Source organism: Paramormyrops kingsleyae, chromosome 9, assembly GCF_048594095.1.
Source record: "Paramormyrops kingsleyae isolate MSU_618 chromosome 9, PKINGS_0.4, whole genome shotgun sequence".
Lineage (NCBI taxonomy): Eukaryota > Metazoa > Chordata > Actinopteri > Osteoglossiformes > Mormyridae > Paramormyrops > Paramormyrops kingsleyae.
In genome coordinates this window covers 27,322,824-27,335,674 of record NC_132805.1, presented here as the reverse complement: position 1 = coordinate 27,335,674, position 12,851 = coordinate 27,322,824, and the positions used below count along the sequence as shown (strand labels likewise).

Below are 12,851 nucleotides of genomic sequence, written 5' to 3'. Positions count from 1 at the left end.
ATGATCTCCCTTCATTTGAATGCTGAGATAGATTTTTTTTTTCCTCATTTCTGCACAGTCTGGATTTGCAGAAATTTATGTCAATATGTGTCACGCAAGCTGAAAATGGAGCCCTCAAGAGGGTGACAACCTATTCGGATGTGTCCGTTCAGATTTGCCCAAGCTGCTGTCTATCATGCTTACAAGTCATTCTGTGCCGAATATGAATTAGTTTGTGAATTTAGCTTTTTTTTTATTTACTTAAACAATCCTCTCCTGACACCGAGGGCACAGATCACACCTTAGCCCTTCGGCCTATGCTGGGAGCAATTTGTGAGGAATCTAAAATGCAGGAAATAAAAACTTATCCTGCTGGGTCAAATCAAATCCGGCGACACAAAAAACCTCACTCCTGAAGGCTGTCCGCTTCTACGTTAAAAAAGAGCGAGTCAACTGACCATGCTGTGTTCTCCTGACCTTCAGCAAAGCAGGGGACAAAGAAGTGACACAAAGAGATGGAAAACTGCGGTCGCTCTCTGTCAAACTCAAGCAATCGTTGTTTACCGAGAGATCTGTGGCTCGGACCAGACCCTGGTGCTGCATAATCTGCACAAGATTAGGGTGTGCTGAGTAAATCACACAGGAGGTAAAGCAATTAGCTGAGAAAGAAAATATGCTAATGTCCCTGCCAAGCCTGTTGGGTCATTTTCATTATGTGTGTTAAGCCGTGGCTCTGGACAGAACTTTTCAAAAGCAGATTAATAGTTGCATAAAGAAAAAAATGCAGAATTTGAGTTTATAATCCAGAACTCACAAACTAAAAGCCACACTTTTGAGGATAATATTTCAACAGACTAATTGATATTCTTTTTTCGTAACGCCTGCATTACAGACCAGAATTTCAGTATTTTATTTGTCATTCCTGCCAAATAAAAGGAGAAGGATAAATAAGTTATGAGCATTTCTTTGCCAGTGGAGTATGTGGCAGATATTCATCCATCCCTCCACCCATATTCTGTAAATGTTGGTCCTATTCAGGGTGGCATCTACACTCATACATGCAGACCTACAGGCGATTTGGTAACTCCAAGGATCCTCAACATGCTTTTAAACTGTGGGGGGAAATCAGAGCACCCAGAGGAAACCCTCCCGATGACACGGGGAGATCATGCAAACTCCACACACATGGAACCCTGGCTGAGATTTGAAGCCAAGCTCCAAAGGTGTGAGGAGACACTGCTGCCCCTCAGATGGTCATGTTCCACTTAAAATATTCTCTGCGGTTCAGAGTGTTGGATGAGCTCAGTGCCAACCTGTGGCGGGCAATTGTGGGTAAATGTTCGGCATCCACTAGCTAATGTCCTACAAACTGGAACATGCAGTCATCTACACTTGACAAAACGGCAAAATCACACAGCTTCATTGTCACCCCTTATTTTTCAATAGCTCTGAAATATTTTCCTGGAAGGCAACATAAAACGAGTCAAGGTCACATGTAATTTAAAGAACAATGTTGCCATAAGAGTTAATAATTTAAATGCAATAAAACTACACTACTTACATCACCAAAATTTATCACTACCATGAGGCAACCCCCAGGAAATCATAGAACTCGGTCGTGGTCATCAACATCATCGTCATGTGATTAAACAAAGAATGACGTACGAAAAACTGTTTGCATATGATAAGCTAAAAAATCACATTCATCAGATCCCTACTAGGCGTTTCAAAAAGTTTGTTTTTTAAGACAGCAAACCATAAATAAGTCGCACAAATGAAGCAGTTAATCAAACGTTTAAGAAACCTTTTGCCATGTCAATATGCATTAGGCGTTGACTGATTTGCCATTTGCCTAATTAATCAATCGCTCATTCTAACTCACATTCCATTATCTCATTCACAAGCCGTACAGCCTTGACGTACATAAATCTCTTTTTTCTTTAGTCAAAAGAAATTAAAGTTATTTATCTGCAAGGACAGCTAAAAGCAAAGAGTAGATGCTAAGGAGCGGGCGGAGGGGATTTTAAACGCACCGTTGAGTCCTTCCACTCAGAGATGAGATCACGACAGCTGGCCTGAGTTAGCTGATGCAAAGGCTCTGAGTTTTAATTGACTATGTGTTAAAAGCCTCATATATAAGCTTAAGGGCACCACACACCTGCACCGCACCTACTTCCTCACCCAACCAACATCAGAGGAACATTAATAGTTAAACTGTTCCATCAACACCCAGAGTCAACGCGGAGCAACAAAGCAAACTGCACTGATCTGAAACTTCACACAAAACGAAATGCCCTTCCGTCCACCAGCTAGTGACCCCCTTCAAATCGGCACTCACTTCACATCAGCCGCTCACGGAACCTTGACTGGTCTCAGACCAGTTTGTAGCGCTCCACTTCTATCATTGTAACAGTTGTTTTGGCAGATGCCTCAAAACCGGAACTCTAATTTCTCTGTCTGTCTTTGTACCCTGACAGTTTTCATTTCTGGCTGCGTTCCCAGCTAAAGAGCATAAGTGTTGGAGCGTTGAAGAGCGGTCATTACTGTCTGTGAGATTTTACAGACGCCTGAGCCCCAGCGATGGCCAATCAAGCTGTCAAAACGGCTCCGTTTCCGCTGCGTGGGGGCCTCGCACTCACAGCCAGTGGACACCGGGTCATTCCCAGTCAAAGTCATTCCCTCTAAATGTCCCAAGAACAACGAAAATCATAGTCTGCCCGAGAATATAACATAGAACAACTGACATTTTAAATATTTTACTGATTTTATCATTTAAATTGGAAAAGCAGTGATTAATAAGAGGCTGTTATTCAGAAAGAAATTGTTCCAAATCTTCCGACATTGTAATTATTTACTCTGATGCTTCTAAAGATGCAAATTGGCAGTACTTCACAAAGCTGACATGTAACATATAAACATTTAGCTGCAAGCATATTAAAGATTTAAACAGAACATTATGAAGATAAAGTCTTTGATCTTCTAATGCTCTGGCCGCAAAACCGCACAGAGTCACTGCATTTTACAGTTTATCAGCCAGAGCACTTACCGTCATGAACCCGTCCAGCAGGCCCGAGTCGGGTTTCGGGGGGGCCTGAAGCCTCTCCATGGACCACTTCTCGATGATGGAGGACACTTGCGTGTTCTCGGTGTTGAGGATCCGGAAGCCGGTCATGTTCACCCCGCTGTAGCGGTACGGTTCCACATCCAGGGCAAAAAGATCCTAGAAATGGAGTCCAGGTGCAGGCCATTAACTGGCAGCACTGGCAGTGTGTGGGCAACATTAATGTGATCGAATACAGCGTTTTTAGGTTGTTCTGTGTCTTGATCGTGCATAAAATGCAATGCAGCAGCTGGAACATCCCTGCAACTATCACGCCAAGCAGACACTTTTCATACGAGTTCTGCTGTGATGATTTAAATACACACACGCGTACACCCAAACCTGTGCGCTGCGCAAGACAGACATCAAAGCAGCCTCATAAGCACAGGTGCTGCGTCACACCTACACAGAGTTCCTCAAATTCACACACACTCACAGGCAGGAGCTTGTATGGACAAACTTCTCAGAGAGAGACACACAGCCAGACGCAACCATACAGGACTACTCTTGTACATTCGCACAGACACCCACTAGCTATAACTAATGGCGACTAGCACACGCTTATCTCCAAGAAATTACACCAGCAATGAGAGCGAAAGCTGGCAGAAGATGAAGGCCATATGCCGGCTCTCTATGGCTGGTTTGTGTTTTCTGGTTGGCAAATTAAGCTCACAATTCTGGCCCACTTGTCTGCCAAAGTTCTTGGCTAAATCACCTCTCCTATTCCTATTTCTCCTCCATTTTCACTTTTTTCCATAAACTTCTCGCAATCTGAAAACATCCCCTTCTGCTGCATCGAAACCCAAACTTAGCGGGGGGGGGGGGGGGTCCCGGGTGAAGCAGACCGGGCGGCGGGGTCTCAGGAGGGGGCAGCGGACACAGATGCCCGTGCCATCGGAGAATCATCAGGGTTGTGGGGAGACATAAACTGACTGTCATCCATATGAAAAAGCCATCCCTCCATTCTACACACATCAAAGCCATTTTGTGTTTACCATTGTGTGCTTGCGGTAATCTTAAGCCGGACAATAATGATTAACTGCATTTAAACAAAGGAGAACCCTCATTCAAAATCAATTTTCTTGACCGGCTCTCATCACGCTGAAGTCTATGAAGTATGATTACCCTATCTCTCATCCGATGGGTGGAATAGATATCGACCTAATGTCCAAGGGGACTAAGGAATGCTTGTCAAAGTCTTATCAAGGAAATATGCCTCTGAAATAGGCAGTGAAACAAGACCTATCACATTGCACAGCTATAACATCTGACTATAAATCTCCAGAAAGGCTAGCAAGGTTCTTTGTAATTGTGTCAAATATGCAATATTTGTGTCATGTGCAAGCATCAATACCGACTTTTTCCGGTTAATTATTAATTATTCTATTTGTAAAGAAAATAGTAAAACTGGGAAACTGCATGTGTATTTATTGAGCAGGTATTTACACGCACATTTAATTTAAGACCTGAATCTTAACTGATTAATTTCCCTTTAGAAATAAGTACAAGGTCGACATGTTGTGGCGGCGTGGGGGAGGGTCAGACCCCAGCCGGCCACTGCTGCAGGCCGGGCATCACCAGCCCCGCCCTCTCCTGTGCTGTAGTTTCTGCTCCTCATAAGTTTAAAAGCTACCTCATCTGGATTCACCTCCTTCAAGGACATTAGTCTGCTTGTTAAACACCACAAACAGTAGGCTGGATCCGTCTGGCTCGCTCTTATTGTCAAAAAAGCAACTCGCCTCGATGTAAAACTACAGCTTTCCATTCAGCCTATTAAACAGTCGCGAAATGCTCGCGTCTCGTAATGGAGGCGCCGAGAAATAAATATCCATTAGCGCCTAAGCAGCGGCGCCAAATACCATTGTGTGTGAAATTGCTTACCAGCGTTGTAAAGATGTAGTGGTAATACTCCGTCATCATACCCATGGCTAGCGCCTGCAAGAGAGACAGGAAAACAGTGTCTGTCACCATACCAATGCCTCACTGACACGCGCGAGTCTGGCGCGCGGCACAAAAACAGCTCAGTGTATCAACAACGTAACCTATTTGCGAGGCCCGCAACTCAGATTCACTGAGGGAAAAAAAAACCATTAGAGACCATTTTGTTGAAAGAGGACGTCAGGGGGAAAAAAATCAAGAGGGAACATGTTTGCATGCCTGTATCTTTGCTATTTTAAAATCCTTATTTAAATAAAAAATTCACAGTTTTGTTCTGTGCACAACATAAAGCGATAACCTCATCTTTCATGCATAATACATGACGGTACCAAGAGTAAACTGTAGGGAAACTGCATAAATTAGTCTGAGTTAATGTTTAAAAGGAAATAATAGCTGAGTGGTGTGGAGGACTAATGGTACACGCAGGAAAGGGAGAGGGGCTCTCTCCAAATGACAGTTACTCCATATGCCTGTTCAGCTCATTGTTATTTTAGTGCCATGGTAACGTTTTATACCATTTCTAACGTTTTATACCATTTCTACACAGAGATATTCCTTTGAAAGCCTTTTGAAGCATTTCATAAACACTGGGACAAGAACTGACATTTGTTTTCTTTCCATACTCACCGGTAACAGTCTATAAGATTAAAAGTCTGGTTATTTTATATTTGATGACCTTGACTTTGTATTTTCCTGTGTTTCTCTCCTTTAATATATATATATATGTGTGTGTGTGTGTGTGTGGTCATGTATATATTACATCATGAGGACCAAATGATCCCACAATGTGATAAAAGCATGTTATTTTGACATTGTGGAGACCCTGTTTTTCGATCCCCACAAGGGGAAACTCAGTTTTATAAAAAATATCTGACTGCAATCAAAGAGCTAAAAATGCCAACCGTCATGTATTTCGTTAGGTTACTTATGGTTAAGGTTAGGGCTGGGTAGGGCTTAAGGTTGCCATTTTTGGGGTTAGGGTTTTGCCCATAGAAAGAAATGAATAGACAGTCCATCGGAAACATGAATGCAAATAGGTGTGTGTGTGTATGAATACAAACGTGTGTGTTTGCTTGTGTGTGTGTTTGTGAGGGTGTCTGGTGTATGTCTGTGTAAGTGTGTGTGAGAGTGTGCATGTCTGCATGCATTTAACGAGGTGCATCTAAGGGGACACCTTTGGCACTGTCCCCTGCATTGTGGGCAATTAATTTCCCCCTTAGACTGATCTCCGCTCCCCCTTCCTCCATCCCACCATCAAGCCAATCCCCTCATCAGGCAGCGTACACCTCATTTCAAAAGGTCTGCAAACCCCAATAGCAATCAGGAATAACCACACAAAGCCCAATGACTACATCAACATTTCTGTAAGGCAGAAATTATACAGTCCATTCACTGTTTACAGAATCTGATTTTCACATAACAAGACGGGGAAGAAAGGCAAAAGAGAAAGAATAGGCTTAAAATGAAAGTTTGGATTTGACTGTGAAGTTGCTGTGTGGAAAATTAATAACATTTGCTACCAGCCACTCAAAAAAGAGATTTAAAGTCTACAAGCAGATGGGTTGGTTCGTTTTGTTAGTCGATTGTTACTGAAAATGTTGCATAACAGAATTTAAACAACATAATTTAGTTTCCAGCATCTTGGACTGATTCCCCTGTGAGGATTTGTCCTGTTAGGATATGTATAATTGCAGAATTTATTGTTCAGAAATTTACATTATAAAATTCTTTTGTTTGCTTGGATAAGACAGAACATACATAATACAGGGCAAACAATCAGAACCTATGACAAGCACAAGTTCTCAAACAACCTGTGTACCCAGAAAGTTTTGGCTCTTGGATGGAACTATGAACAGAGTACCATGGTACTGCAGGAAACAGACAATACTTTTCTATTATTTTAAATGCAAATTAGCAGCCCCACTAATGGAACATGTAAAATGGCTTGTGTAAGCCCTGACACTAAACTTGTTACAGCAGCAGTGCTAGGGGGTGGTTTTAGTGCATCTCTGTCACAGTCATCAGTTTCATCAAATATAGGACACATTCTTAGAACAGATCATATACACGAAAATGTCAGAATGCATAAAAGGCTGACACCTCTACAAATGCAGCCAAATTCCTAGTCTGTGGATGACACGATAGTAGCGGGCCTCGTATCTAATGATGAGACCATATCTAATGATAAACTGGTGGACACTAGTAGACATCCCCCTGCATGCCTCTCCTTCGAAGTCAATGGCCAAGCCAAGTAATTGGTTGAGCCATTAATATTTCTGAGGTCCACCAGCACCTTGAGGTGGGACATTATATCCTCCTCCATCATTAGTAAATCCTATGAGAGGTTGGTCATCCAATACTAAGCTCACCTTCCATCATGATGAACTTCTTCTCAGCCATTACTGAGAATACGCTGACTACCTCAATCATAGCCTGGTTACCCCCAGGTGGTCTCCACTGCTGAAGTTCCCTTTACTGCAAGGGTGAACAGTAGAGGTGGCAGGGCTGTTACAGGTGCCACCCACCTCATGTCACCTCTCTGCCACTCAGACTGCACATCATCTCCATAATATAACCTACTGTATGGGCATAACCCCACACACACATACACTGAGAACCTAGGCAGCCAATCACAGCACCATAACTCAGTTCAGTGTTGCAATATTACTTGCCTGTAATCGGTGTTGTTGTACATTCTGTTTGTTGTATGACATTTGTTATTGTGCTCGTATGCACTAAGCTGCAATGCAAAACAATGCATTGTTTTGCACTACGTTGTATAGTAACATTGTTTGGCAATTAGCCTTGAATCTTATTTTTGTTGTGTCTATCATATTGTATTTTATATCAATGGGGCTGTTATTGTACCAAGTTCTTGTCCTGCAGAAACCCATAACCAGTTCCTGGATGTTCTACATACAGGTAATAAAGAGTTCTGAGAAGCAAGCATGGAAAGCAACCATAATCCTATCTATAAAGATGGACTGTAATCGATTTTTCTCAGATAATTTTAGCTAATTCTGATTGGCAGAGGCAGCATTCACCTGTTGTCAATGCAATTAGGTCTTTGCCTAGAACCTTTTATTTACAACGGTCATATATTGTGACTATAGCTACTTTGTCCAACCCACACCAGCAACCCCAAACACACGTTCCTGGAGATAGATCACAGGGGCTGGCTTGTTCTATGAATTACATCACTTGTTGAAATGATGGGTTAACAGAACAGATCAGAACAAACAGTTTGCCGAAGAACATTGTGATGTAATCCATCGAGCATTGCCGAAGTTTCACAAAGAGAAATGAGCCTGATTATTAGTGGTATGCTACAAAATGAAGCTGCCTTCTATTACAGCTCATTAGTGGGACATACACTGCATGCCACTTGCCACTGATGAAAGGCGTCCTTGACCTTCACTATCAATCTGCATTTTGGCAATTGATTAATAGCCTTGTAAGTGCCTGGGTGAACCATGTTATCTTTAATATTTAATGCAAGTCTGGAATCCTGGGAGAAAACCACGGCTCTTTAATTATAGAAGTTTAAAACATCCATTTCCATTAAAGCATTGAAGAGATACAAAACACCAAAGTTATTTACAAGATTACATTTTGTTTAGTGCATGAAAAGAAACCAAAAAAACTTTTTAATTAAGGAGCTTTCCTGATTAAAATGATACATTTAATTAATCAATAGTAGTTTATGCAGTGGTAATGCTAAAATGGTAATTCATATGCTGTTTGGAGCAGGATTATTTCCTGTGGAATCCATGGCACAGATTAGATAAATGATGACAAATGTTGCTACCGTTTCAGCATTCATGCGCTAACTTCTTTGTCAGATTAATATACGGCTTTACAATTGGCAGTTGCAGTGTTGCAGTAATATCTCAGTATCAATTGTTTTATTGGCATGAACATCATTAAATATAGAGCATATTACAACAAGCAGGAAAGTGGAGATACAGTACAAAACTATTAATTAACAAGGACACAGGTCAACAAATGATGATACCCTCTGTATCACAACCCATCCACTTCCACCTGTAGTACAGCCATGATTAATTTCTTCTACTACATAACCCCTGGAAACAATGACAAGCTATGGATTCTGGTCTTTAAGAGCCAGTCTTTTGTATTAATGAGACAATCGGGAGCTTCATCCTTCTCAGCTCATTACGGCACAGAGATCGTCACCTGTCAGTCTGAGCTGCATTCTTTGGCTAACGGGTCTTCTGTTTCTTCAAAAAAGCCAGGCCTTCAATCTTTGACTGCTACCTCACATTCTCAGCGCTGGATGTTTTGTGCATTTGGAAACTGTGCCTGTATTTAATATTTATACCACACTGAGGCATTTAAGAGAAACCCAGTGTGACATCGAGTTTCGAATGCCCACAAACAGACAGATCAGTCAATGACAAAAATAATTCACCCACTGCAAACAATTTATAAATAACATTGTGATAAATAGCGCTGTCAGAATGAAATAAAAGATAAAAATATAAGTTATAGCCATCCAGTTCTGCCCATCTAGTGCTTCCATTATACCTAGGTGTGAGTATTTCAATCTGCAGGGGTGTGTGCGTGTGAGAGAGGGAGAGAGGGAGAGAGAGAGAGAGGGAGAGAGGGAGCATGCAGAAACAATGGTTCACCTGCTTAAGGATCCCAGCTGCCATTTCATGCCCACAGTCAAAGATAACGTGGAACTCTTTCCCTCTCTTCATCTCCTTCAGCAGCGGCTTGGCGTCCTTCGTCTCTGCCGGCAACTGTCGTATCTTCAGCCGAATGTTGTAGCGAGACGGGGCTTTTATAAGCTCTTGCAACCGAATGAGACCTAGGGAGAGAGCAGGGTGAATGGAACACCGTGAAGGGGAGCACGTTTACGGAGAAAGGAAGAGCTCCCATGGCCACTGCACATTTGCATAACACAAAAGAATGCAATTCACCGGCTAGAACCTCGCTGCTTCCCCTGGCCGTAACGGCGTGGGGGGGCAGAGGGTCGCGGGGGCATGGGCCTCGACGTCGGGAACACTGTCTATTCAGCACCACTTCACAACATAGAAATTCAGCACCCTGGACAATGACCCCACTCCCATCCATATGCCTGCAGATTGAAGTTAAGCAGCTGCCCAGTGGCTCCTTGGGCCTGTCAGCAGCAGCAGTACAGTGGAGAGGCACACCATCCACACAACCCTTCCAAACATTCTTGTTTGCTCCTTCCATTTCCATCTAACACATAAAGTTCCCCACTTATGGTCCAAAGCAAACCAGGATTGTCTTCCACTAAGAATATTTGTCTGTAAAGGCTTCCTGCCACTAGAGGGTGGGGTGGGTGGAGGCCAAAACGTGTGGATTTTTTTGTTTGCCTTCCGGGGGAACTCCCATGACATACCCTTCCCATCATGCCTCGGTCCGGCTGAGAACCAATCTGACGATGACACCTGTTCCCACCTGGCTACATAGTCTGGGCCATCTTGCAGTGCTGCAGTGCCATAAGGCTGCTCGAATCTCTGTTAGACATCGTTCCTAACGTGCCGACTCTCCTTACTCTGTAGCTCTGTGTGTCCATCAGTACCTTTTGTCTATTACTGTGCATTCTGCTGGGTGGAACTGACATTTTTTTGTTGTCTGCTCTCTCCTGTCTTCCCCTTGTTATTGACCTAGCCACTGCCCCAGGTCTCTCTCACACACATCTGTCAGGAGCCAAGCTGCACATTCCCACAACTCTATTCTGTAACCCCGAAGCATGTGCTATTTCCCACTTTCCATGCTGTCTTATTGCTAATATCACTTTGCTATTACATTATATGCCAGCGAAGCCACAAAACCACGATATCCATTATAGATAAAGCTCCCTCGAAATGATTTACCAGATATAATGATCACTCTGAAGTTCTCTATTGCAGCAAAGAGGCCAAATTATGTCACATTTGAAGCTACATCACATGTTTTTTTTTTTTTTTTTTAACTTGCTGAGCTTTTACACCAGGGGAGGAGTGGGAACTCAGTGGGCTCACGCCCCCTGCTGGTGGGCTTCATTCCTGCCCCAGCCTGTGTTTGCAGAGTTTGCATAAACATGCTGGGTTTGCATGGACTTCCTTCAGGTGCCTTGGTTACCCCCCACTATAAAAAGACATATGTTTCAGATGGATTACTGTCCCATCCAGGGACTCTGTGACTATGCACCAAATAAGCCCTCACAGGAAATGGATGGATGTATTTTAATTAGAATTACATAAATGAGTCAGACGGATAGATGCTTAATGATTCCATAATCTGGAAATTCCTCTTCAAAACTAGCCGGAGACATCTGTAATAGTCTTAACCAGCTCAACATGAGTCGTTTGGTCATTATTTCGCTAGCTTCATTCATCAGGTCATCCCAGAAAGATGAGGGTAACCGATGAGAAATATCAGAATCGCCTGAAAATCACATGTGCTTCTTGTCAGTGTAATTTGGTCTATCATAGATTTCACTGTTTTTGAACTGTCGTGGGCAGCAAACAGGGTACGGAATATCGAGCCCCAGTAAAATTTGTCACAAATAGGTAAAAACTACATTAATATTTTTAATTATGTTTGTATAAAACAGGTACGTTTTCTGGCATGGATAATACACAAGCAGGAAAATTCTCTATATACATGGTGAAGCAGCAGCCATAACCAGATGTTTTCTTATTCTGTATTGTCGAGTCCCAAGGCGATTTCCTCAAAGCGTTGTTTACTTAGATTCTTTTTCCGCTTGAATGCGTCACACTGTGGGACACTAAACGCGAAGTGGGATCTTCTCTCACGGTGTGCCGCTGCGGACCCGAGGCACTCCTCTATCCAAGGCCTGCGCGTTAGGCCGGCGCGTTGGGCCTGCGTGTCATGCCGCAATGCCCTGTCGCACACCACTGCCGCTTCCTCGGCCATGACGGAGCAGCATGGCGAGCTGACACAACCCCGAAGGCTCAGAAGCTGCAAGATGCAGCTGGACACATGCAGCTAGGAGTCACACAAATGGGCCTCTGGCGGCTGGGCAAAGACCACTGAGTGACTCCACAGAAATGCCAAGGGTGACCCCCTCCACCCTTTCGAGTTGTTCCAATCCCTCTGAATGCCTCTCCAGCGATTAGATGTGCAGATTGTTAAGCACACTGCCTGCAAACCTCCACTTACTGTCCATGTTTCTCTATTGTCTGTACTTCACTATACTGAGTGGGCCATGTGCTCTTTTATTCTTTTATATAGCTAATAAGGTTAGAGGTTGCAGAGGTGCTGATCATTGAGAGGTCTGGGGGTGTGTGGCTCTGCCTATCAGGACGCTGTGCCCGCGATCGGAAGGTCACTGGTTCAAAGCCCATGGCTTGCAGAGTGATTGCACCATCAGGCCCTTGAGCCAGGCCCTTAACCCCAATCTCCTCAGGGACTGTGGCTGACCTTGCTCACTAATCCGCACTTGTATGTTGCTTTGGACAAAAGCGTCTGCGAAATAAATTAATGTAAAGTGATCAAGTCTGGTGTGTTGATTAATCTCATCTATCCCTGTCATGGGTATAAACTGCTAGTTTTTGTTTTGCCTCTAGTAAGCGGACAGACGCATCAACCACCCGAGCGGTAGAAGCCGCTGACAGGTCCACGCTCTCCTGCCCTCAGCCCACCCACTGCTTGCATTTCAGTCCCTGCCAAAACGCCAGCTTTCTGTTCTCGTCTTATTTCCTCAGTGTGTGCTGTCAGTCCCGTCCCTGCGCCGTCCTGCTCCCCCTGAAAAAGACACGACATTCCCTGTTCCCTGCCTGACACCGTGTCAGATGCTTCCGTCCACAAGTCGAGACAGTTTCACATTCAGATT

General features: G+C 43.5%; 1 protein-coding gene across 1 annotated transcript in view; it reads right to left on the bottom strand.

The window, feature by feature from the left end:
- grik2 (glutamate receptor, ionotropic, kainate 2) overlaps nucleotides 1-12,851 on the bottom strand; it is a 144,685-nt gene that overhangs the window by 79,773 nt on the left and 52,061 nt on the right. Inside the window, 3 exon segments of the mRNA XM_023806230.2 lie at nucleotides 3,026-3,199; nucleotides 4,961-5,014; nucleotides 9,670-9,851. Coding sequence (XP_023661998.2) covers nucleotides 3,026-3,199; nucleotides 4,961-5,014; nucleotides 9,670-9,851 — 410 coding nt within the window.